The 26,524-nt window shown below is 28.1% G+C and overlaps 1 protein-coding gene across 1 annotated transcript in view; it reads left to right on the forward strand.

Moving 5' to 3' along the window:
• LOC129975964 (glycerophosphocholine cholinephosphodiesterase ENPP6-like) overlaps positions 1–5,542 on the forward strand; it is a 308,125-nt gene extending 302,583 nt beyond the window's left edge. Inside the window, exons 7-8 of the mRNA XM_056089272.1 lie at positions 527–641; positions 4,955–5,542. Of these exons, the coding sequence (XP_055945247.1) occupies positions 527–641; positions 4,955–5,193 (354 nt within the window). The 3' untranslated portion in view covers positions 5,194–5,542. The remainder of the gene's footprint in view (positions 1–526; positions 642–4,954) is intronic.
• The last annotated feature ends 20,982 nt before the right edge of the window (positions 5,543–26,524 follow it).

Below are 26,524 nucleotides of genomic sequence, written 5' to 3' on the forward strand. Positions count from 1 at the left end.
AGTACCCACACTGGCTGCTCCACTCTGCTAAATAAGGCTTTTAGATTAAATCTGATTGACTGGACCGCTGCGACAGCAACTTTGGAGGGAACTAAGTTTGAATCATAAGGGCCAGGATGTATGGAATTATGCTTATGTATGACAATGATTAAGAAATAAAGTAATGCCTGTATTAAAATATAATCAATAATTCATCATAAAAAAAATCAAATAGTTCATTCCAAACTGAATTTCTCAACACTTTCCTTCATTTCGTCAAATATAAAATATGATTCACATTTATTTTTTTATGTCACAGACAAATAAATATTGTTTAGTTTCTCTCTTTGTAGTGTGAAATTAAACAATTTATCACAAAAATGCAATTTTAGTGAAAACTCTGTAAAATTAAAAAAAAGAAAGAAAGAAATCTTTAATACTGATTTATCCTTTTCTTCCGTTCAAATAAATTTTATAATGTTTTTCTAGTCCATTCGGTGAATACTGTTTATTGTGATCAGCTGTAATCTATTCTTCCTATTCCCAGCTGGACATTCCCGGAAAAAGCATTCCAACAGGGTCATCCATATCAATGGGCTCTCATGGGTACGATCCATATGAAGTGCCGGACATGAGAGGAATATTTTTCGCCAGAGGACCGGGTATGTTTATCTGTTTATTTACTTGATTACGTATGCCCATTGTTTATAGAGTAAATAACGCAAGGCCATTTTCTGTTTTAAGGAGTAAAAACTAGATAACCGCTGAAGATTGCAATGCAACTTTTTTTACATTGACTATTTTTAACTTACTGTTCTATTTTTAAGGGTTTTCTTTTATTTTTTGAATAAAGGGAACGAGGAAGAATAACAGAAAAATTATTTTTATTTTAATTCTTAACTGGATAGTGAAAATTTAGGATTTAAATGTGAGATGCGGTCTACAAGACCACATTTTCTTTACCCTGGAATTAAATTTTCTAATGAAAGTATTAATATGAAAATCACTTCATATATTCTGCAGATATGTTTCTTGATATATAAATTGGTTTTAGAAATTTTTGAAATTATATTATCATTAAAATGCAATTGTGTTTGAACATACATTTTTCTTCTCAAATTACATGCTACAAAAAATAGTATTCTAGAAAAACCACTATTTTTTACTTTCTAAATCATATTTATTTTTACAGTATACGAAGACATAACGAAAATAATATAGGGAAAAATTCAACAATTATATGAAAAAAAAAATTGGCAATGAGTAAAATTGACGCTATTTTTTTTATCGAAATCGATCGCTTTTTTTTATCGACACATTTTTTTATCGTGTGAATATTGATAGCATGGTTTTCGAAGGCATTCTAAACATACAGGTTAAGTACTAATAAAAAAATCAGCCTGTAAATTCTGTAAATATTTTTCTTGTTACATTAATATATTTTAGAAATTTTTCAAAATATATTATCACTAGAAAAAATAATTATATTTTCAACATACATATCAGAATCAGTCGAATGCGAATTTTCATCGAAAAAAATCTTCTGTGCAATTATCCTCATCAATGAAATCCCTTTCTACTTCATTTAAAAGTCTCAGGAACTCTGCTTCATAAGATAATCAGTAGATTAAATGATACTTCGAGGACTAAGTTTTAGAGCCATCTGCTAAGCCTTGGATAATATTGGAACACTAACAAGGAGAGGCGGTCTCACAAACGTCACGCAAAGAAATGCATGAAATCGGCCCCCGTTTCGAGAGCCCCCTTGAGAGCGAGAGGTGGGTCAGCTAAGTAGCAGCATCATTTTTACGTTATAACACGAAGTTGTAAACTCATGTTATGGCAGTTACAGAAGCTGTTTTGTTAACAAAGTGCAATGTAATTATTTTAAAAAAAAATCGAAAATTGGCGAAACTTGAATTCATACATGATGGCATTTCAAATAGGCATGCTAATTTTGATCATACTACTGTATGATCATACATAAACGTTTGACTTCTCTCTTATTTCTTTGTTTTTATTGGTTATTTTCATCCTTTTCTTAGTCTCTTCGTAGTCCCAACGATTTTTATGCTGTGTTGCGATTCCAATGCTTTATATTGCAGTGCAGATATTTTTAATATAATATTATATGATATCTAATTATAATATAAACTTTATATTTATTTAAAAAAAAGGGCTTTTACCATTTGAAATTTTGTCACTACAGCCATAAATATGAGACTATGGTTCTGTTTCTCACATCATTCTTGAAAGCATACCTTAAAATATCTGTATCTAAAATGCCGTTCCTTTTTTCTGAATGTTATCTTTACAGAAATAGTCTTGTGGATATAAAACGTTATATAATGGGAGAAAGACGTTTTATTCTACAAGGAGACAGGGAGCACATGTTGTGAAACAAAGGGCTTAGTTTACCCAAAGAATAGCACTTGCATAAACACATAACACGAACAAACAACAAAATAGCAATTCGAAAACAATTCTAGATCTCACATCTCTACACATGAACAAATCTCTATAGAGACATTTTTTTTTTCGTATAATAGCTTTGCCTTTTATAATCTCCCATAAAAGTATGGAATTTCTAGAAGTTTCTTAAGGTCTTGTATCCTTAGAGATATCGCCTTAATTCTTGTATTTTCTGAAACCATTTTTTTTTTTTTTGTCAAATAGCTGCGAGGCCGGAGTTATTGACTTGGCATCCATTCAGCCATCATGAAGAATTCTTTTAAATCTCTATTTTCAACAATGGTACACGGAAAAAAACAATATTACAGATTAGTAACATTATGGGCTCTAAAACATATATTTGCAAAGTGTTTTCATAATCAATCAATGATTCACTTACAAACGATTTTCTGACGTCCACCATTTAATTTTGCAACGCAATGTTCTTTGTAAATATGGCTTATCTCTGTATGTCTGATCATCCTTTACAGTCTGTTACTTAATTTTATATACACATTGTATAATATATAAAAATAATAAACATTTTTGTAAAGTTAAATAAAGGTTTGCTAGAAGAAAAAGCACACATTTTGAAACTGCGTGCTTGAATTAAAGATTGAAATAAATAAAAGGCATATTTTGTTAGTTTTATATTATTTTGATAAATATAAATTCAAGAAACTTCATTAATTTATATCATCTTTCATTATATTGATTAAAATGCGTTCCGCTTTAATTAATCTGATTTTTACAACAGCAATTTTAAAAAAAAGTTAAATCTTTAGATTTAATCCATTGATAAAGTTCGACCTTTGTTCAGAAAAGAATAGATTAATAATTTCAATTTATTTTCATCTTAATGAGATACTTTAATTATCAGCGTGTCTCCGGATTAATTCCATTGAATATCTTATTACGGCATTATTTATTCTAAGAAAGGAGTAGCTTCTCCTTTAAGCTATAATTTAATCTTCTTTGTGCTTAGTCTTTATGAATGTAATTAAAATCTTTAACTTATTTGGAGTATTTGTAACAGAGCTTTGCACATTTGCTTTCATTTTTCTGTCAGCAGAGTTTTTAAAAAATATATTTTATATTTTTTTAAAGAAACATTTTATGAGCGCTTGTAATGTATTTTGAAAAATGATTTTTTCTTTTTGTTATTTATTAAGTGGTATAGCCAAGGTGGTTAATTTATTTTAATGTTTAATATTTCTAAATTTAAAAGCTACTTTTGTTTCAAGTATTATAAAACACAGAATCCTTTTCATAGATTCTTAAAAAAAGATTTTTAAGAATCTATGAAAGCAAATTTTCTTTCCATAAATTAGAAATAATTGTTATATAAATATTTCAAATTTTGTTCTAAAATATTGATGTATAAAAGTTTTAATTAATATTTTTGTGGCAGTTAATTATACAATTAAATAATTAAAAACTTCCTTTTCAATCACTCGTTTCTTCATAGCCTGAAGCTGCTAATTTCGTCGAACTTTTGCTTTATTTCCTCACAAAAGTTTTATTTTCCTTGCTTTCGTTTGAATGTAATTTTTGACCGGTTTGAATTAATTTAATTTCAATTAATTGACTTTTGTTTTCTTTTAGACATTAAAAATATCTTTACTCAAAAATCTCTCTATACAAAGTTTTATACGCTTCTTAATTATAATATTACGCATTTATGATTTCATTTAAGACATAGGTAAAGATGGTAAGACATTTTAATGGTAGTATTTTTAACCTAATTGAATAAACTTTTGAAATTTTAATGGCAGTGTTTTTAACCTAATTGAATAAACTTTAGAAATTTTTAATACCAATAATAATATTTAGCAAATAAAACTAAAATAGAAAAAAATGTGGAATTGTTCATCGTTTCACCATGACCTAACATGTTTTCATTTCAAAATCGTCTGCATCTATTCAATTATTTATTAAATTTTGAAAAATTAATAAAAATTATTAATTTTTTATTAATATTAATTAAAGGAATATTACACAAAAAAGAAACTAGTTTGAAAAAAAAACTTTAATATTTTGCATTATATAAAAAATTTCTTTTATTATAATATACTTTTAAGTTATTTAATAAATTTAAAAGTTGCGATTAATTTCTATTTAAATAAATATTTAATTAATTTCTGCTCTTCTACAAGCTTACAGTTATTCTTTCTCTTAATTTAAATAATAAACGTGTTTAGTCTGGTTAAATTCAGATCTGTCGTTTAAATGAGATATGGAATGTGCATTCATTGTCATAATGACTTTTTTTAATTAAGTTTTGCATAATAGATTTTTAATAATTAATTATGGAATTTAACAAAATAAAAATACAAATATACAGATAACAAATAAATAAATGTATAAATAATAAATACATATATAAGTAAATTACAAAATAGCAAATATATAAATTGAATTAATATTAATAAAATCCTTTTTAATGACTTTGCAAAATGCATGATAAATTATGGTGCGTATTTGTTCTAAATAATGCATTATATGTGTTGTTTGTTTCTTTCAGGCGTGAAAAAGAATTATATTTCCCCTCCTCTTCAAATGGTAGACATTTATGGAATTTTATGTGAACTTCTAGGCCTCCAACCGTTGCCAAACAACGGCACGAAAAGTATAACGAAAGGAATCGTTGCTCTTCCATACTCTAGTGCTAATGAACTTGCACAATCCAGTATACGAGTTATAACTAGTATTTGTGTGATTTTATATGTATTTTTACACAAATATCTGGGAGGCATGGCGTGACAGATCATAAACTATCGTTTTTTATTATGTTTTTATTGAATGCTCGTATGAGACATTATCAAGTGTACATATATAGCATATATGAGTATACTGTGAAAATTTGTTAAACTCTGTTGAGCAATGCGTTTGTTGTGCAATACGTAAGTTCTATGTTTCTTTTCTTTTAATTCAAACCAAGCAGATATTAAAAACAGAATTTTCTTTAAAGAATAATAATGCAGAAACAAAAATAATAAATTATTAAAAATAAATTATAAAATTATAAAAAATAAACCAAAATAATAATATATAAATATAAAGAAAAAAGAATATAAAAAACAAATATAATGAAATTAGTTAAGTATATAAAGCGATAATAATTAATTACAGTTGAAATTTATTATTACTACTAAAAATATTTACTAATAATATTTTTACCATCAAATAATTATTAAAAGTAATAATATCTTTATTTAGAAACAAGCATTTTTTGCAGTTTGCTGTATAAAAAATTTTAAACTTCTCGAGTTTCAATATAAATACAGTATATGTTTAAATGCTTGCGGATTTATTTTAAAATATCCTTCAATATATTTAGTTAAAAAAGTTTTTTTATTATAAATTCATGAATAGGCTAAGCAAAAGAATTTTTTTATTTGAATTGATTCCTGCTTTTTGAGATCAATTAATTCTTAAATTTATTTCCGGGTGCCAACACTGATAGGATATCAAAATTTCATTTAACTGACAATTAAGATGTCAAAATATTAAATTAATATTTTATCGGATTTAATTTTAAAAATATGTACAAAATTATGCATTCATTAAATTGTTAAAATATAGCATTATTTTATTTTAATTATTTCTTAGGATCAATTGTCTCTTGAACTCACTACCTAGTGGATTTAAAAAGGTGGAAAGGTATAATTTTATTTAAATTAATATTAATCAACAAATTCTCAAAATATTAAATTATTAAATTGTCATCATGACTACATAAGTATGCAAAATTTTTCTAGCCCATCAAGAACTAACATTAATAACCCATAGAAATTATTCTCAGAATATGATAGAAAATAATGAAGGACAAAATAAAAACTTAAAAGTTTACAGAAAAACGATTATCTTGAACAGTAATTATCAGTACCTGACAAAAGATTCAAATCACAAAATCAGCCTTCACTTAACTGTAATTGAATACCCTTTTTATAATAACTTAAGTAAATCAAACTGAATAGAGTTCTATTAATAAGGGAACTCAACATGACAGCAACGGTATTTTACAGAAAATATTTCTAATTATATAAAACGAGTAGTATTAATTTCAACAATATCTCGTTATGGAAAATTCTACTGGAAAATTTAATTATTCCAATGATGAAGAAATGATATAAGATATAAATTTATATTTGAAGTGACTATGGTTATTAGGAAATAAAGATCAGTTAGCCGTGAAAATATCCAGTCAGTTGAGTAACGGATGTCGCCGCTTTATTCTGTGCGAAAATATAAATATACGAAGCCGATAGAGATTTCATTGGAGATTAAATTGCAAGAAAGACTTCGCTCAACTACTCTTTTTACCTCAATTCAATAGACACTCTCTCTTCTCGGTGCTTTCCAAGTTCATAATTCAAATGACCGAGCATTGAATGTTTCAGAAGCTATCTATATCCTTGTTCTTGGTATATAGCTATAATAACGGTAGTTAAAAAAAACGTTTTCTCCAAATTCCTTGCCGTGTTGCCAAGTTTGTCTCCAAAATGCTCAATAACCAATCATCCATTCAGCACCCGTCAAAGCTATCTGAAAATCTCTCCACCTTACCATGAAACTAATTGCGCATAATTCATTTATTATCATTTTTGTTTAAATTTAACCATGCATTTTATTTTAACCTGTTAGAACAATTCTGTATATAGAAATTTTACTGTGCAAAATGGAAATCGAATATGCTGTTACTTATGGCACTTATCATAGACAAGCCCACTGACAAAGTCAGCAATTTTAAACCGAGTTTGTGCAGTAGCTACTGAGGGTAAAGGCCTCTGAGCATCCGAAGGCAGAAGTCTGACTTCTAACTCATATGAAGATGACACTCAGACACTTGCTTGTACAACCCCTTTTTACAGGGGTATTCGTTCACACACCTCGCAGATAAAACACAGGACAACAAACAACCATGCCCGAACCAGGGCTCAACCTAGGACGCCCAGATCACGGGAAAGATGAGCTACCCGAAGGCCAGGACGCCGGTGAATCGAACATTGTAGCACCAAATCATATCCATGAAGAAAACTGCTTGAATCTTCTTCAATCACACAACGAATTATTCAAAAAATAAAATCTCGAGTCTTCGAAATTCCGATTCTGTAAGCGAGGATAAAAAAAAGTATTTAAACTTATAATTAATTATTTTTCTTAGTATATAGCTATTATTAAAAAAAAAGTAAGATTTCTGAACCATGCATTCAAATAAATGATTTCATTTATTTCGAAGAATTTTTTTACTTTGATAAATTTTTGAACAATAGTGCATATTTTTTACGATTAAAAATTATTTTAATCCAAAGTAAAACTTTTATTGGATGCAATTAAATAAATTTGGTTATAAAGCTTTTTAAGAAAGTTAATTCTTCTTAATCAAATGAAATAAAATAAAATAAAATATAAAATTGCATAGCCTATTGATGAATACTTCATTATTACTTTGAACTAATAAAAGTACTGCACATCTAAAATATTTGAAAGTATGTCCAGAAAATATCTATCATTATTTAAAATAAGACTTTACTCTGGAATTAAAAATTATCTAATTATTTTCTATTTCAATTTAAAAACTCGCGATATTTTTTATATATTTTTTTTTACTTCATAAGTAATTAAATTGCTTCCACGTCTTAAAAAATATCGTGTCTTTCTTTTCAAATCGAAATGAAATGCTTAATTTAATAAATTTTTGCGAAATGTTTATATTTATTCTTATTGTGCGTTTAAGATTTAAAGAAAGTTATTAACTTTTTTCAACTTGGGACTAATTTATTTTGAAATAAATCATTTTTTTCCCTGCTTTCCTCTCTTTCTATAAAACTAATGAATGCCTGAAAGGTGAGATTTAATTCCTATTTTGAAAATAAATTTGAAATTACCTTCAGTCTTATAATTCAATTATTCATTAAAGCTTATTTGAAAGGAATTTTAGTAGGTTAATCAAATTGCTCATTCAATTTTACAGTTAAATGGTATGAAAAGATTTCGAAACTTTGTTCGCTCAACTGCTAAAAGGAGACTTCAGGCTATTTATTTGATTCGCTAATTAATTTTATTCACTCCTTAATTAATTTTTTATCGTCACAGCAAATTACATCCGAATACTTTTTCCGGTTCATACTGTAAGCATACATTATTTCTTTGTTATGATTTAATTTTATAATTTGTAGTTTTACATATTACTGTTTGTAGCATAACTTGTGTTAATAAGGTGGAACGTAGGTTTTTTAGTACAGTATGATTATATATGTAATTATGATCTGGTTTTATATTATATTTTAAACAATTATGCTACATTTTTCTACTGTATATTTTTGCTTGTTGCTTATATAAGTAAACAAAGAGAAATTATTTTAGCCAACAAAAAATAACGGGATTTTGATAAATCTCACGTGTCCCCCTGAGTTAGAAAAAATATTTATGGAATTATGGCTGTCTGTCTGTTGATCTATCTTTCTATAAAAAAAACTCTTCAAACCAGTAGGTAGAGATGCATAATCCACGATTTTTTGAATAACAAATAATATTGCTATTGTTATTTTTAAATATGCGTTCCAAATATCTGTTATTTCAATCATATTATTAATTAAAAATTATTACTTAATATTAAATATAAAATTTATTCATTGTAATTAATACTTAATTTACTAATTTAAGTAACGTGTGATTGAATTAATTTATCTGTTTCAGCTTACTTCTTAAATTTAATTTTTTTTTCTCAAAACTATTTATTTAATTTATTTATTAGAGTGAACCATTTTCTGGAAAAGGTGGGTTAAAAATATATGTCATTTCTTTAAAATGTTTACTTTAGTCCTATATTCTACCAGTAGATGGCGCCAGCAGTAAACAGAGTACATGTAATCAAAGTCAATCACGTCACGAGCAATAAAAAATGATCTGTAGGGAATAGTGCATCATCAAATACGAATATCGGTGACTTCGCACTTTCCAGTGAAGCTTCGCACTTCCCGGTGAAATCACCGCTGCGATAAATTTCAGTGATATGCAATTCAATGATACTATACGATAATTCCAATAACCGATCCGTTCACTTTTCAATCCAATCACAGATTTCTTTCGAGAGCTTCCATTGGACAGATCGTATCGATTGTTACTTTCTATCGTGATCCAAAACCTGTAATCGAAATATCAGCAGTAAGATCGTATCAAGGATTTGAATCACACCCCTCTTTGAAAAATATTGATCACTTGTATTTGTGACTTTTTGATATTGGTTAAGTAATAACCGCCCTTAAAATATTCGTCATCCCTACCAGTAGGAGCTAGACGGATGAACTTATTAGCTGTCTTAACACTAAATATGTAGATTTCTATCAAAATAAATTCATTCATAAGGACCTAATTCGTTGCATTAATGTATCATCATGTATCATTAATGTATCATTAATGTGTCATCATGTGCACATACATAAGGACAGAGGGACTTATATACATTCGTCTCATTCGCTCTCTATCGAAAATTTGAGATACATCTGCAATTTTACTGAAAAGGAAAATTGCCAAATATCATTTTCTCTCGTTATTACTCATTTCGCCTAGAAAGAAGCAGGCCGGGATAGCCTGGTTGGTAGATCTTTGGATTCGCGTCCCTTTGGTTGCGAGTTCGAACCCCGCCGGCAGAAGATTCCCCGCGTGACTTGGTGTCTGAAGCGCATATAAATCTGTCGGGGTTACAAAGTCCTCCATTCAAGAGTAATACCACTGGGGGTACTGGATCAGGGGTGATCGTTCTCTGATTCAGGTCTAAATAGCGATTTGTGGATGCGTGAATGAAATGTAAGAATGAAGTCCGTCACGTAAAAAGGATTGTAACTTGTGCGTAGTTAAATCGTACGGCCCTAGTTGGCTCTATGATTAAAACAAGAAGCGCTCCCCCTTAGGCTTAAATCGGCTGTCTTCGAACAGCGGTCTTGTCCGTGGCAAGTGCCATAAGTAATAACAACAACAGAAAGAAGTAATTCTAAAAATATACATTTCATATAGGTCTAAATCCTATAGATTTATTCAAGTCTTTAGTTTGATTTTTTTTAATAATTTAAGTATTTTTCTGAATAGTATTATCCCTATAAAAAAGAAGGTAAAAAAAACCAATAAATAAATTAAAACATTTTTAATGTTTCCTGACACAACTACTGCATATACGCTTTTAGGCAATTGAAAAAGAAGTCAATCCTTCAATCTTATTGTCAATATTTTCAGACATTATTTTAAAATTCAAACAGTATATTTTTTCATTCTCTTAAAATGATTAGTTAATAGTCCGCACAATAATAATAAATCCATCTATCTATTAAAAACTCTCATGTTTTTATTTGAAAAAAATTGTGTAAATTTCGATAAATTTGAAACAGGTTGCTCAACAGAGTTCTTCAATAATATTGGGTAAAGCGACATTTATTTACTTTAATATCGAAATGAAAACAAAGAAATGTGAGTTTTCTTTGAAAATTGTAAAATATTTGTTATAAATATTTCGTATATCTCTATGGTTATTTTGTACAAGAATTACTTTTTATTGTATACTGTAAAAGAAAGGAATTCGTATCAGTAATATGACATTTTGCAAAAATAAAATTGTCTATATTTTCATGAATAAAATATTTATCTAAAAAGTTGCTGAATTTTACTTATTAATAAGCAGCTCTAAGAATCTTATTTACAATTATATGCCAAGATTTTATCTCTTCGTACACGATTGGGTTGTTTGTGAGGGGGATGGGGTTTTTTTAGCATACTATTTTTTGCACCAACATACTGCTTTACTGCATACTGCATATGGTGATATAGAAATCTTTCAATGACAGAGTAAAGAAAACTTGTGCGATTAGAAAGTTACAGTAAAAAAAACAGACAGATGAAGAACATTGAGACGAACGAAGAGAAAAGGCACATTACGCAACTTTTCCTTGCCTAACTTCTTTGTCAGTTTTTCATTAAATCGGAAGTACTGACAGATAGTCTTTTTCAAATCACATGATGTAAAATTCATTACTCCCAGAATGCAACAGATGATGCAAAGAAGCTAGAAAAATGTAAGTTAAGCAAAGTAAGCTTCAAATATTCCCTATGATGCTTCGGGTGAAAGGTTCGAATTTTATCTGTTTTTTTTTTTGTTTTTTTTGTCTTTTTTTCCAAAAAAATAGCAAAGTTGGGAAACAAGCACAATTTTTTCTTCTTTACGAAATGCAGTTCGTAAAGAAGAAAAAAGATTAATGTTAAATGGCGGATTAGTCAATGCAGGAAATCTTACTTTTGAATATTTGGTAAACAAAGCAAGAAGTTTAATAAAAAAAAGAAAGAGTTTTCTGAACATATCACAACTTTTTCGATGGATTTAATTCAGCTGTCCACTAATTTGTATTAGGAGTACGTTTGTGGTTCAATGCTAATCGCTGACATGTTTCATGACCTGTTCCGTAGAAAAGGGACGTCTACATAATTCATTTATGAGAGGATATCTCTCATTGGTAAAGTACTATCTCGTAATGTGAAGAGAAACTTCAAATTAAGATGAATTCTTTAAGCATTTTCAACCAGAGTAAACGGAATGATTATGTCTTATGAGGATTGCTCACTTTTCCTTCTTGTTTTCACGACAGGCTATATTTGTTTTATTCTACAAGAAAATGAGAAAAAAATGGAAATTTTTTAGTAAAAATGTTTTTTTGTAATCACAATATCACAAATTCTATGTATTTGCTCTCAACATTCAATTTCTTTTTTTAAAGTTATTTTCTTAGCAATTGGAATTAAAGTTCTTACAGTTTTTAATTACTTGCTCATAAGTAAAGTAACGAACAGAACATCCATTATTTACTGTAAATTAATGATAAAAGTAATATAATATTCAATTCGGCATTCCATTCTTAGTCTGTATAGAAAGGCAATAAAATAGATTAATGTTAAATCTTTCTCAGGATAAATACTGCTGGACTTTTCATACTTCATATTTTAGATTTTTACTTACTTTCTTACTTATCTATATTCAATAGTTTTGTTTAAAAAGTAATAAATCTAAGTAAAATGGCTTAACATAAGCCTTTTTAATTCTATATTTTAATTTTGAACAGCTAATTAATCAAAATACAGTTTTCATTTTGCCAAACCGATGTCAGATTATTCAAATAATTTTTCATATAAAATTGGCGAATTTTAGGAATTCAGTATAATTTTCGTCTCGGTTTTCGTTGTTTATAAGTAATTTAATTTTTGTATAAAGTTTAAATATTCCATACATACTTTGTTGAGTACGTTAAATATCCCGTAAATTACGAGGACTATCAGTTAATTTCATTTTTGTTGTATCCTGGAATTTCCGCGAGATTACTATAACATATTTGTGTAATATATGTTAAAGCGTTAATAAATTACTATTCGACTCATTTTTTTAAAAAAAATAAACATTTTTTTCAAAATTTGCCTATGTATAAACAATTAAAATATTCTACTGTTAAACGGTTAATCATTAATTATGTGTAAAAAAAGTACAAATTTAGAAAAATGAAACAAAAAAGTAAAAAAAAAAAAAAAATGTAACAATTTGCCAACGGAGTTATTAACAAACGAATTATTGGTTTATCGAATTTCATCTCGGTAACTTCCATTTCTTAATGCGAGTAATGAATTTAAGAAATTCGATCGCATTATTTAGGATATTATTTAAGGAAAAGCTATTTTCAAGATCGGTAAATCTTAACATAGTTCAGCGATAATTGATTCTACAGTGATATCAAAATGTACGAAGAAGAATCGATAAGGGGCTTATTTTTTAAAAAGAATATTATCTAAAATTTGTTGCCTGCAATTATGATACGTATTAATACTGAAAGAGGAAACTAGCTAATAGGTTAAATAACGAATCAACACTTTTCAGAAATAAGTAACTGTTTTGAAAATGACTTATCTTTTATCTTTTTTTAAATGTTTACTTGGAGTCATTCAGTATGAGTGACTATATCTGACATTTTTTCAAATATGCAAAATATGGTGCAATGCGCGCAACGATTCACTACATATTGAAGAAAGTAAATAATAAATATATTAGTTTACATCCAATTTACCAAAACGAGATACAAATTTCATAAATATCGTAAATTTTGTCATGATTTGTTCCAAAGTTTCCTTGGCAAGCTTGTTATTTTATATACACATGGAACGCTCCAATTCATCGCCAAAGTTGCACGAATTTGGCGATCATTGGTTACGTGGATGTTGCCGTCAAATTTGAATAATACATAAATTTGAGATTCCCTACGATTGAAATATCGTCAACGGAAAAATATTAAAGTTCAAAAAGAATCTTAAAATACGACGATATGTGGTTATATGCCAAACTGCGCCATCATTTCAGTTTCAGTTAAATTTCGATTATTGTTCTGTTAATAGTAAACTTATTAATATTGCCACGTAGATGAAGTGAATGTAGCAAGTCCAATAGAAATAAACACACTCAAGATCAACTGAAGAGTTTAATACCAATCGGACGGATTGGGAAACTACTTATATACAGTTGAAAAACCTTCTAGAATTTGAAGGTCCGCACAAAATTAGGAATTTACATAAATAACATATTGGAATAATTAACATAAATTTGCATAACGTTGCATAATTAACATAAGTTTGACATAAAGCAAATTGAAATTAAAAATCAATTTTTGACAGTTCGTCTCGCTTGCATTCGAACCCGCAACCTTCCGCTCCGCTATGAGATGCGTCGTTCAGCCGACTGAGCCATCGGCGCTTGGTCGGAAGGAGCAATTTTTGCTACATTATTGCTAGGTTTGGCGATCAATTCATATAAAAATGCTGGTGTAAATATGATTGATACCAACATTTTAGCATGATATTACTATGTCATTAGTGGGAAAATACCAATTTTTTTAATGTCGCCAAAATTGGTGATTTGAAATTTTATGAATGCTGGTACAAAATTAAGAATGGCACCAACATTCAGTTTATTAAAATTAAAAAGAAAGACGTTTCATTAACGAAAAAATTCCAAGGTTTTTTTTTTTTTTTTTTTTTTTTTTTTTTTACAGTGGTATTACATCACATCCTTTAAAGAACATAATTGATAATTAATTTGAATAATAAGAAAAGCTGATTAATTCGCATATAAAATAAAATGCTGTAGCAATAAATTGTAAATCAGTGTTGTTGAATTACAAAGGTTTTGTAATCAACAAGCGACTTTAAATTGATTTGATTTTATTTTTTCAAGGGAGTATTTTATATTTATGTACGTAAAAAAAATCCTCATTTATTATAAAAAAGCATTAATATGATTAAAATTTCATTTTACTACTCAGCTCTTCGCATTTTTGCAATTTTCTTTTGTTGTTAGAAAAAATTATTAAACAGGTTTGTTAAATAACATTGACTCTAAATCGCTCAGAAGATACATTTTTTAGGTGAAATACGGAAGAAAAAATTTATTCTTTCATAAATAATGTATTTCTCTATTTTATTTGATTATATTTTTCTAATTTCTAATTATTAAAATTTTTTTAGAATTTGTTCTTTTTTTTATAAAATTTCTTTTAAAATAAAGTAAGTAAATTGATGAAAGAAATGAGGTTTCAAATAATTTTACAGACCTACACATTTATGTAAAATGAATAAAAATGTTGCTCTTATTGGATAATAATTCATGGGAAACAATACATAAATTTAAAAATTAATTCTGAACCTAACTGTTAACATTTTTTATGAATATTCAAAGAACTTTTCTCTTTTTCAGCTTGAAAAAAATGCGCATAATCAGAATAAGCAATTTTTCAAACGTAATTTATTTTTCTAATTTCAAAAAATACATGCAAAAAAAGTTCCATCAATTAATTCAAAGCAAACAAAGCATTAAATGTAAGCAGATTCTCATTATCGTCTTCACAGCATGAATATCGCTTCTAATTTTAGAAACATTTTTTTTTTCATAATAAGGCGGAAAAAAATTCGTTAAATATTATTTTCTATCAAATCTTTCAATTCATGTTATCATTTTTAAAACATGGTTCAACTTAGAAATGACGGTAAAACTGTTTGCACTTAAAAATATTAAAATAAAATTCTTCTTTTCATAAGAATTTTTATCAAGTAGACGTCAATTTATATAACAAATCTTTTATAAAATAGACTTCAGCTATTTATTGGACAAAACCTTCTGTTTTATTTTCTTTCTTGTAATGTTAGTCAGTTTTAGTCTGTAAATTATTAAATATTTTTAAATAGATAAGAAATTTATTAAAACTATTCCAGTGCATTTATAAATTTTACAACATTTATTCCATATAATTTTCCTCATACTAAAATTCTGAAAATAATAATGTACTGGTTTGATTCTGTAATTTTTTCCATGCGATGTCAGTCTAAAAGAAAGGTAGAGAGTTAAAAAAAATATTCCATTGGAATTTTAGTGTATATAATGTTAAAAACCCCGTCTAGGGACTAGATGATAAACAAAGGTTCTAGAAAATTCAGGAATTATGGCGATCTCTCTATTAGGTCTCGAGATCAGAAGATACTTCTGGAAAAATCGATTTGTACTGGAGAATATTAAATAAAATACTCCAAGTTTGACAGTCACTCCACTTTGAAAAGTAGTAACAGAGCCATGGTACAAATTATATCACTTTAAAGTGTTAATTATGGTAATGTCATTCACAGAGACCACTGCTTACAAAATAACAAAAACAATTAGTACAATTTCATCCCCAAAGCATAAAGCTTGTGATTATTTTTTTTTCTTATTTAATATTCTAGTTTATATTTAAGAATATCATTATACCAGTTACTCCATTTTTAGCATTTTTTTTTTTTTTGCCTTATAAGGGAAGAGTCGTATTTAGTTACAAAATTGGCTGCTCCAAAATATTTCTTTATCAATACTTAAAATGTCCCTATCAAAAAAATTTAGAAAACTGCAAAGCTACACGGTAGATTGATATTGATAGAAATAAAAAATTATAACTGTCAATACACATGATACAGAAAATTGTGCGTTTCTGTGTTTTATTAAAATATTTCTTCTTCCGTCAAATGCGTATGTGCCCTAAGAAAAACCAATTGTTGTTGGGAAGGTGCAAACTGTAGACACTTTAATCAACCCTATGCTAGTTAGAGGAGAATAATATCTATGCTAGAAACTCTCCTCCCTCAAAAAAAATTCTTAATAAGTAAAAATGGGACTTAATATTTATCGCTTACATGTTTCTCTTTCAATTTTATGAATGCAGAATGACTTTAAAAGACTTAGCTGATTTTACATTTTTAGATTGCATTTAACTTCTAATAGCTTATCTTAGTGATATCTGATTCACCTTCGATATAATAGAAAATTAAGACAGTATGAATCAGGATAATTTTTAAACCGCAAAGATTTTGTAACAAATTTACGAATTATTGATTCTTTTAACTTATCCTGACTGCAGAATCACTCCGTTGTATATCAAATTATTTTAATACTTTATCAATTAATTCATTAATATCAGTAAATTTTGATTTCTAATTAATGCTAAAAACTACAAAATATTTAAAACTATTAAAAAAATATTTTTAGCAGATTATCAAAATAGTAAAAACTGCTGAAAAAGTTACTGAAAATTCTTTCTTATCAAAATATTTTTTTGTTACGTCTGTCTATTTCATTCTATAAAATATCTTTTGTTATTTCCTACACAACAAAAAGAAAGCCTCCTACCTACATAACATAGAGAACGTACCATTAAACTACATAACCATTACTACCTATATAACATAGAGAAAACCTCCTACCTACATAACATAGAGAACATACCATTAACCTACATAACCATTACTACCTATATAACATAAAGAAAACCTCCTACCTACATAACATAGAGAACATACCATTAACCTACATAACCATTACTACCTATATAACATAGAGAAAACCTCCTACCTACATAACATAGAGAACATACCATTAACCTACATAACCATTACTACCTATATAACATAGAGAAAACCTCCTACCTGCATAACATAGAGAACATACCATTAACCTACATAACCATTACTACCTATATAACATAGAGAAAACCTCCTACCTACATAACATAGAGAACATACCATTAACCTACATAACCATTACTACCTATATAACATAGAGAAAACCTCAAAGTATGTGTAATGGAACTTCTTCCATAATATCGGACTTCACTTTTAGCGTTGAGCTTCAATTCTAAGTCTATAGTCTTTCTTTCAGAAATGAGTTTAGGTAAAAGAAGCTTTTCTTCTTTCAATCCAGAGGAGAAATTTCTCTAAACAGAGCTTAGCGAAAAAGATGCATATTGCAATTTCCTGCTGCTGGGAAAGAGAGGTTTTTCTACAAAAACTCTATATATTATCCAAAGGGGAACTTTAGTTTCCATAAATGCAACAAACATTTTTTAAACATTGGTCCCTCAAATATCAATGTATTTTTTTTAAAAAACGGAATATAAACTTGTAATTTGTATTTAATTTTATACTAATAAATCGAATGGACGAAAAAGATAATTCGAATCTTTGTAAATCTAAAATTTGACTTTTGCCTCTTCTGTTATTTAACCCTTTTAAAGGACCATTTTTTTCTAGTCATATTATGTTAAAATATTTTTAGGCTTGAAATTAGAATATGAAAAGGGATTCATTTAGCTTATTAGATAAATTTAATTTGATTCATTAATTAATTTGGTTAATTAATAATGAAGTAACAAATCAAGACACATCATTTTGTGTAAGATAAAGAACTGAAGCATCTAAATTTCTGCCTTTCTAAAAAAATGTGTCAGAACTTATGCCAACCTACATAATTTCATACCAAGACTGATAAATTTGGTGGGAAGCATACTTCCCACGGCCCTAGAAAGGGTTAAAAGAGCAAGAGATAATTTTAATTTCGCTAATTCTGGCGTATATATCGAAGTCGAAAAGGGGAAGGCCTGGATTGGAAAATGTTCAGGGTGAAATTGGCTATATTGTAGTGCACTTTTAGGAAATTTATGCAATAAAATATTAAAGTGCAGTAACCAGATAAATGAAAAAATGACCGTCAAATTTTGAGCATAATGTCATAGTGTCGTCAGTCAGTGCAGTCGTTTTTTAGAAGTAACACATACTATGTAAAATGAAAGCATGCAAAATAAAAACCAAGTTAAACGAGAAATAATTACTAAAAACATACGGTACGGTTTTAATTTTAAACTTAAGTCTATGTCTATGATTTTTCCTTTCAGAAATAACTTTAGGATAAAGGTTAACTTGACTGATTTTCCTCTTCCAATTCAGATGGGAATTTTTTTTTAAAGCTAAAAGAAGATATATTTTAGGATTTCCTCTACAAGGAAGAATTACATTTTTATTTTCATATAAATACGAAAAAAAAATTCTTGGTAATATGGATTTGGTATGGAATATGGAAAAAAAGCCCAACAATATGGATTTTTTTTTGTTTCCATTCTATTATGCCTTAGCTCAAGACGCGACTGGAAAGTTAGAACTAAGTAGCACTTTAATTAATTATATACAATTTTCTAATTTGAATATCATGTACAAAAAAAACTTCTGTAAAATATTTTTATGGGTATTCTTTTAATTCTATTTGCTTCCAGTCTCTCAATATTTCGTCTCATAATGACTTTTTTTTTATAGAAAAGATCCAGAGAATATAGATTTTTTTTAAAAACTCTTTCACAGAAAATTTGTTTATAATAACATTTTTTACCTGGCAAATATTAAGAATGGTACTCCAGGATATAAACCACTCTCATCCATTGAGAATATTAAATGATGATACTCTCCGTCGTCAATTGCTTTCAAACAGTTGTCAAAACAAGAGAGTTCTTATTAAAAGCCTTAAAGTAAACATTTATTCGTCGCAAAAACTTATGGGTGAAAAATTTGAACAAATTATATGAGGAGATGTCAGTATACTCAAATTTTCCAAAGACTCAGAATAAAGAGCGCTAAAGGTAATTATGAAGTTTATTTTAGAACGGACCACCATAAAAATGTTTCGCCCCCAGGTACAAAATGCTTTTCTGAGGTTAGAATACATATATATATATAGGCAACTAATATTTCGGGATTTTTGATAAAGACAATATTTCATAATTGTTGCAATAGTTTTCATTTCTCAAAGCGGTACATTAATTGGTCTAATTAAATCAGACTTTGTGTAGTAGCTGTAAAGATCACAGTAAATATATGAGGGAAAGTGAAATAAGACTGTATCAAATTTCTTTATACATTCAGGGCTTCATTTGAATGATAAAGAAATACTTTTCTAACAGAAACGTTTTGACTACAATTATCTTGTATTATTCCAATTTTTAATATCCTTATCCAGAATATTTTTTTAAAAAATTATATCCAAATTAATACGAAAATAATGATACAAAGTTAAAATTAATTTTTCTCAAATGTTAAGAATTCAAATTCCCATGCAATAAATCAGCGCTTTTTCAAAATTCTTTAATTTTTGTAAAACGTTTACTTTCAAATTCAACAAAAAGCATAATAATTTTTTATTGTATTATTTTGGATTTTCGAGTATTGATGATATTTCAAGACATTTTAAACTGACGAAGGAAAAAAAAAGTCCACTAATACTCATTACTCAATAGTCCGAATTTCATTTCTTCCTTTGACAAATGATATCCAATTTATAAATCAAAAATTGAAGAAATATTCACTTTTTCATATTTAGGAAATCTATTTCCTCCCATTGTTGCCTTTTCTTCTATTTGAGATGACTCAATGTTAATAACATGTTAAATGAAATAATGGATTGGGTGAAGAATGAAATGATTTGACAATTTTGTCTGAGTGTCTGGTTGAAAATTTATTTTCAGATTTCAGTTTCAATGGTTAGAAAATTCCTTGTTGTCTTCTTGATCAATGTTTAAAACAACAGGAAATGTGTCACTACCAATGTTATCCAATTGCATATCTTCTGGCAGAAAGATAGAAAAGTTTACAACAGCTATATAAAGTTGATTTAGATATGAAAGGTTGTAGGTGGATCGTTTAAACGTCTATTTTTAATAATCGTCAATATCCATAATTCGACACCACTATAACTTATAATTTATTTAATCATGCCAATCACATTACAAAATATAATAAATTTATAATTACAATAATATAAATAAAAGTAACCATTTACTACTATTTCAACTTTAAATATAACTTAATTATTATCATCAAGAAACTTAAACAAACAAACAAAATTAAATTATCAACAAAAATTAAACTTTATTAATACTATGGAACTCTGATCGATTAGATTTACTTTTATGTAGAGGAATTACAAAGTTAGCAATGGAAATTGGAGAAATCGATCCAGTTTTAGAAAGAATTTATGTAAGTTTTATCTTGTTAATTCTCGAAATAAAGAGAATGAAGGCAGGCAACCTTCACAACTCATGAAATATCATATGAAAATAAAATATTAGTTACAAGTCGAATATTTGTGATTCGCAAATTCTGTTGTGGGCTTTCCGATTAGAACAAGTACAAAGAAACAATGTTTGTTCCGAATTTTTCTCAATACTGGAAAGTAGATTTAGTTTAGTTTAGTTATATTAACGTCCCGTTTGAAGCAACTTTAGGGCTATTTTGGGACGGACCTCGTCATTTTGAACCGCAGTCAGATGACGAGGACGACACCTGAGCTGGCAACCCCCTTTCCACACCACACCACACTAGCGGGAGGACGTTTGGTCATGACGGATTTAACGTGCAACAGACCCCCTTACACGACAGTCCTTCAGTGGAATCGGGTCTGGAACCTGAAACCCTACGGCTCACAAGCCGAGACCTTACCACCAGGCCACCGCTGCCCACTGGAAAGTAGACAAAGGCTGGTGACCCTTCATTACTTACATAGAAGTTATTCACTTTCATATGAAACAAATATTCTCAAAATCGGTCCAGGGGTTGGCGATGAGCGACAGGATTGTTGGGTTTTTTCATTAATTTATATGCATCGGTATATTTGAAATAATAAATTAAATCAATGATCAAGACAATTAGCCCCAGCCACTGAGTCAGTTTTTGTTTCATATGAAAGCTGAAATATATGATTCATCAAGGGTTGTTGCCACTAGATATCTCTGTTTTTGGGAGAAAATGGAAAAGCGTTTATTCTCTGCACATTCACCATGGAGAAAAATCTCTGCCAAGTTTCCTAGCAATACCATTGAAACGAATTTTTTTTCAAAAAAAAATGTTTCAGGTGAATGCTTATAACCCCTAATTACCGATTGATCCCTTATCCCCTTCTTCTATATTTCGAAATGCATTGAAAGGTAAAATTTTGAAATTTATTTGAAGATAAAATTTTAAAAGGCAGAATTGGTCCAATTATTAATGTTGAAGCCCAATTAAGCTTTATTTAGCAATAACTTCGAAACTTGAGTTGGAGGGTGCAAGTGACATTTGATGATATATCAAGGGTTGTGAATTTTCATATGAAATATAATGTGGTAATATCGGTACATTAAATTTTTTTCCGAGCTCTGAAAGAATGATTCTTCACAAGGAATCAATGCTTTTGAAATGTTTCTCGGAAATATACGGTGGTTGAGAGCAGAGTATCATTGATTTGATATGAAATTCCTCTGACCATTGTCATAATCGTCATTTCATATATACGTGTGCGTGCGCTTGTCTTTAATTTACACTTTAATTTATATACTTAAAAATAGAAAAAAATCATTTTACCAAAAATCTGACGATTAATGCAAAATCATGAAAACATGAGGCGCTGGAGGCAATAGTATAAGGAAATCAAGCCAAAAATATTATGAAACTAAGAAATTTCCTCGGAATTCATTAAAAAAATTTAAAAATAGTATAGTTGTGATTAAAATTCTACTTTGATTAACCCTTTCTGTGGCCGTGGGAAGTATGTTTTCCACCAAATTTATCAATCTTTGTATGAAATTATGTAGGTTGGCATCAGTTCTGACAAACTTTTTTAGAAAGACAGAAACTTAGATGCTTCAGTTCTTTATCTCACACAAAATGATGTGTCTTGGTTTGTCACTTAATTATTAATGAACCAAATTAATTAATTAATCAAATTAAATGTATCTAATAAGCTAAATGAATCCCTTTTCTTATTCTAATTTCAAGCCTAAAAATATTTTGACATAATATGACTAGAAAAAAATGCCCCTTTAAAGGGTTAAAATATTTTTATTAACTATTCGCATTTTCACATTTTTTTTTTACTTTTATAAAAATGAATAAATAGTAATAATTATAGACCTTCTTGATAGTAAATTCAAAAATGTGCCATTACATTTTCAATAACATTCATTCTAAAATGCAGAGATGAGATATTCTGCAAGTTGAAATACAACAAAAAAATATTCTTTTTTAATGAATGTACTTCTCTTACTTTTATTAATTTATTTCTAATTATTCTCATTTTTTTTTAGAATTTCCCCCCCTTTTTTAAAAGTTGTTGAAAAAAAAATTAACAAATTGATGAAAGAAATGAAGTTTCATATAATTTCAAAAACCTATTCATTAAAATGAAAAAATAACAATGTTGCTTTTACACAATAATATTTCATGGTGAATAATTTACATGAACTTAAACCGCTGGACGCAGCTGTTAAAATTTTTTCATGAAAAGAATCTCCTAATTCGGCCAGAAAAAAATGTGTGCAATCAGAATCAGCATTTTTTTTCCGAGATAGCTCGTTTTTCTGATTTTAAAAATTGCAAATAAATGCAGTCTCGACAATTAATTACAAATAAAAAAAACCTAAGCAGATACTCAGTTATGTTAATAACTTCTCAGCTCCGTATCACTTCAATTATTTAAAACATTTTTTTTTTTCTCAGAAGGATGAAAAAAAACTCGTTAAATATTATTTTTTACCAAATTCTCAATTCATATTATCATATTTTCAAAATGACAACAAAAATAATGCAAAACTTAATATAATAAACTTATAATTCAAAAACTTAATACAATAAACTTATAATTCAAAACTTAATACAATAAATTTATAATTCAAAACTTAAAAATATTTTGTTTTAAAAACTATAAAAATAAAATTATTTTTCTTCTAACAATTTACATCGAATTGTCTGTAATTTATGTAATTATTCGTTGTGGTATAGATATTTTCAGTACATTCGCTTGAAAAACAGTCTGTTTCATATTTTTCCGCTTATAATATTCAGTATAGAAATTTATATACATTTAAAATTGTTCAAATAGTTTTAAAATGAATGAGAATTTTATTAAGACCGACTCTAATGTATTTATAATAAATAATACAGCCTTTTATTTAAAATTTTATTGAAAATTAAATTCTGAAAATATTAAAATATTGTATGAATTTGTTTTGTTAGTCTGAAAATAAGGGAGAGAGTTTTATATTGATATTTTATTCAATTCAGAATTGATGCTGGGTTAATGACCCACATCTTGGAGATTAATTTGACACTTGATGAAGAATTTAGCGAATATGATTACTAAATCGAATGTTCTAGAAAATAAAAGAATTATAGTGATATATTTATTAGGACTCTAGATCAGGAAGCTTTCTCACGGATTCTAGAACCTGTCTCGTAAACTATTATAGCAGATGGTCTATGTCAAGATAGTGATTTCTTTCTCCTGAGTGTTAATCACAGTACAGCATTGCTCTGTTGTTCTTAGCTCAGTATTTCTATTTAACAAACTGTATTGCGTGGTTGGTGTGTGGATTGGTGTGTATTGTTAATTACTGCAATAATGACTTTGCGTAACATTCCCAACTTAATTTCTAACCAGTGTTTTGAATTTTCTTTTGGTTTAAAGTATCTTTACTCTGTGTTGATAACCCCCATGAGGGGCACCTCGAAATGAGGATGTGATGCTTTCGATATGGTGGTTGGATCTCGCCACCCTGGAGGGTACAAAAAAAAGTGGGGTATCTGGCTACTCCCATCGATGACAGGACGTACTTCCTTCGGGAAGTGTTGTACCGTGGCCGGTGATGGAACATGGGACTCACCCACAGTTCCCGCCAGTGTTGCTGTTGCGGTGATCCGGTTATTCAGTTTTCGTTATCTGTGTGCCTTTGGGCACACAGTCGGAGTGATATGACTTACCCTGTGTTGATGTTGTTGGAACTTCTCTCCAAGTGCCCACCAGGGAGATTTCCAGAACAATACCACCTTTATAACCGGAACACGAACTCAATGAAATATAATAATCATAACAAAACGATCAAAAATCAAATCAATGAAATTTCAGAATTCTAATTTATTAATAAGGGAGATTAAAAAGTTTCAATATTTAGGTTGGAAAAAAGAAAATTATATACATAATATTCTGAAATTATAAAGATATTTATTCTTTCTGACATTTAATTTATTCTTTTATATATTATATATATAAAATATCAAAAAGTATTTAGATATAAATTATGAAAGGTTCAATAATTATTTCAGGTGGTGGTTAAAAATTATTACGAATTGTTGAATCCTAACAACTGGAAAAATGAAAAGATTCAACTAATTCAAGGCAAGAAAATTTGAAAAAAAAAATGCAAAAACATCATTATTTTTTATTATAATTAAAATTTAATTTCCTAGTTCCAGAAATGTTCTATACTTTTCTATCTTTTTTTCTAATACACTCCATTCCTTTATTCTAAAATCGTTTTATCTAGAATTCATGTCAGGAAGAGTGATCAGAAGTATTAAGATTTTTTTACACCTGTGAAAGGAAAGATTCATAACTCCTGTCTTGAACTTAATTATTTTAAATTCACATAATATGATGTCAAAATCATTGCTGAGTAAAATATTTCTCTCTTCTCTGCGATCCGTATTTTTTCAACTCTCTTTTTTTTTTGCAGAGACTTTCCCCAGAATTGATTCAAACCACAAAAAAACTTCAATTGAATGATTGTCAGGAAAAGTAATTTCTGTTATCCATTGCAATATGTTGAAAAAGAATTTTATTTCCTTCAGTCACGTGGCTTCTTGGTTCTTTTTTCTTTTTGGGGAATATTTCAGGAATCAAAGAAAAGAGACTTTTGGATATTAATTAAAATTTAAATTGAATCCCCACAGTTCGAATTAAATCTTTTTAAAATATTCCCCTTACTTCAAATTACTGTTACTTCAAAAAAGTTTTCTTGAATTTCGTAATTCCGTACCTTGCCATACTTCTACAGTCTTCAAGCAATAGAAGTGGAAGTGAAGAAAAAAACATTAATAGACATGCTGAACTTTAGGGAAAATACGCGTTTAGAATAATTTAAACTTTTATATTGTTCATTAAAAAAATTAAATACAGAATCTAATAAAACAAGATCAGTGGTTTTCGTTTTCTTTAATACTTTTCAGTAATATTTGATAAAATATATACATTGCACAAAACAAATCCTTTCCTAAAAATACACAGAATGATTTATATTAAATGTTATTTTATTTAAATTATAAAAAAAATTTTAAAGAAATCAATATTTTTTTTTTCCAAAATATAGTTTTTGTTTTTAAAAAACCCTGATAACAGCATTTCTTTTGTTAGTATCGGATATTAAAAGATATTGAAATTTCTAAAATTGAAAGCACGATTACAGAACTTGAGCTGAAATTTATTTTTAAAAAATAAAACTTAGTTGACAACATACATTGAAGACAGTTCATTATATTTTTAGAGCATAAATAAATTAAAGATTGGTTAGATTTGATTGATTGATTCCTGAGATTGATTATATTTTCTTGAAATAGAGAAAAAGAAAGTTATGAGTCTTGTCTTCTAACTATGCGCTTGATCAGCATCATTCAAAAACTGTTAAGCAGCAAGCGCATTAGCTATAAATTGTAAAATGTTGTTCTACTTATTCATTCAAATTATCCAGGATAAAAATATAAATCAACTGAATACTGAAAACAGAAAGCGCAAGAAATACCAATCTGCAGCTATCAAAGTAGAGCAAGAAATTATTTTTAGGGCAGTTTTGTTACTCATGCCTTATCCCGAGCCAGTAATATTTATTTCATTCCAGCGTGCCTTACATGATGGCATTTAGCAATT

The sequence above is a fragment of the Argiope bruennichi genome, chromosome 7, assembly GCF_947563725.1.
Source record: "Argiope bruennichi chromosome 7, qqArgBrue1.1, whole genome shotgun sequence".
NCBI lineage: Eukaryota > Metazoa > Arthropoda > Arachnida > Araneae > Araneidae > Argiope > Argiope bruennichi.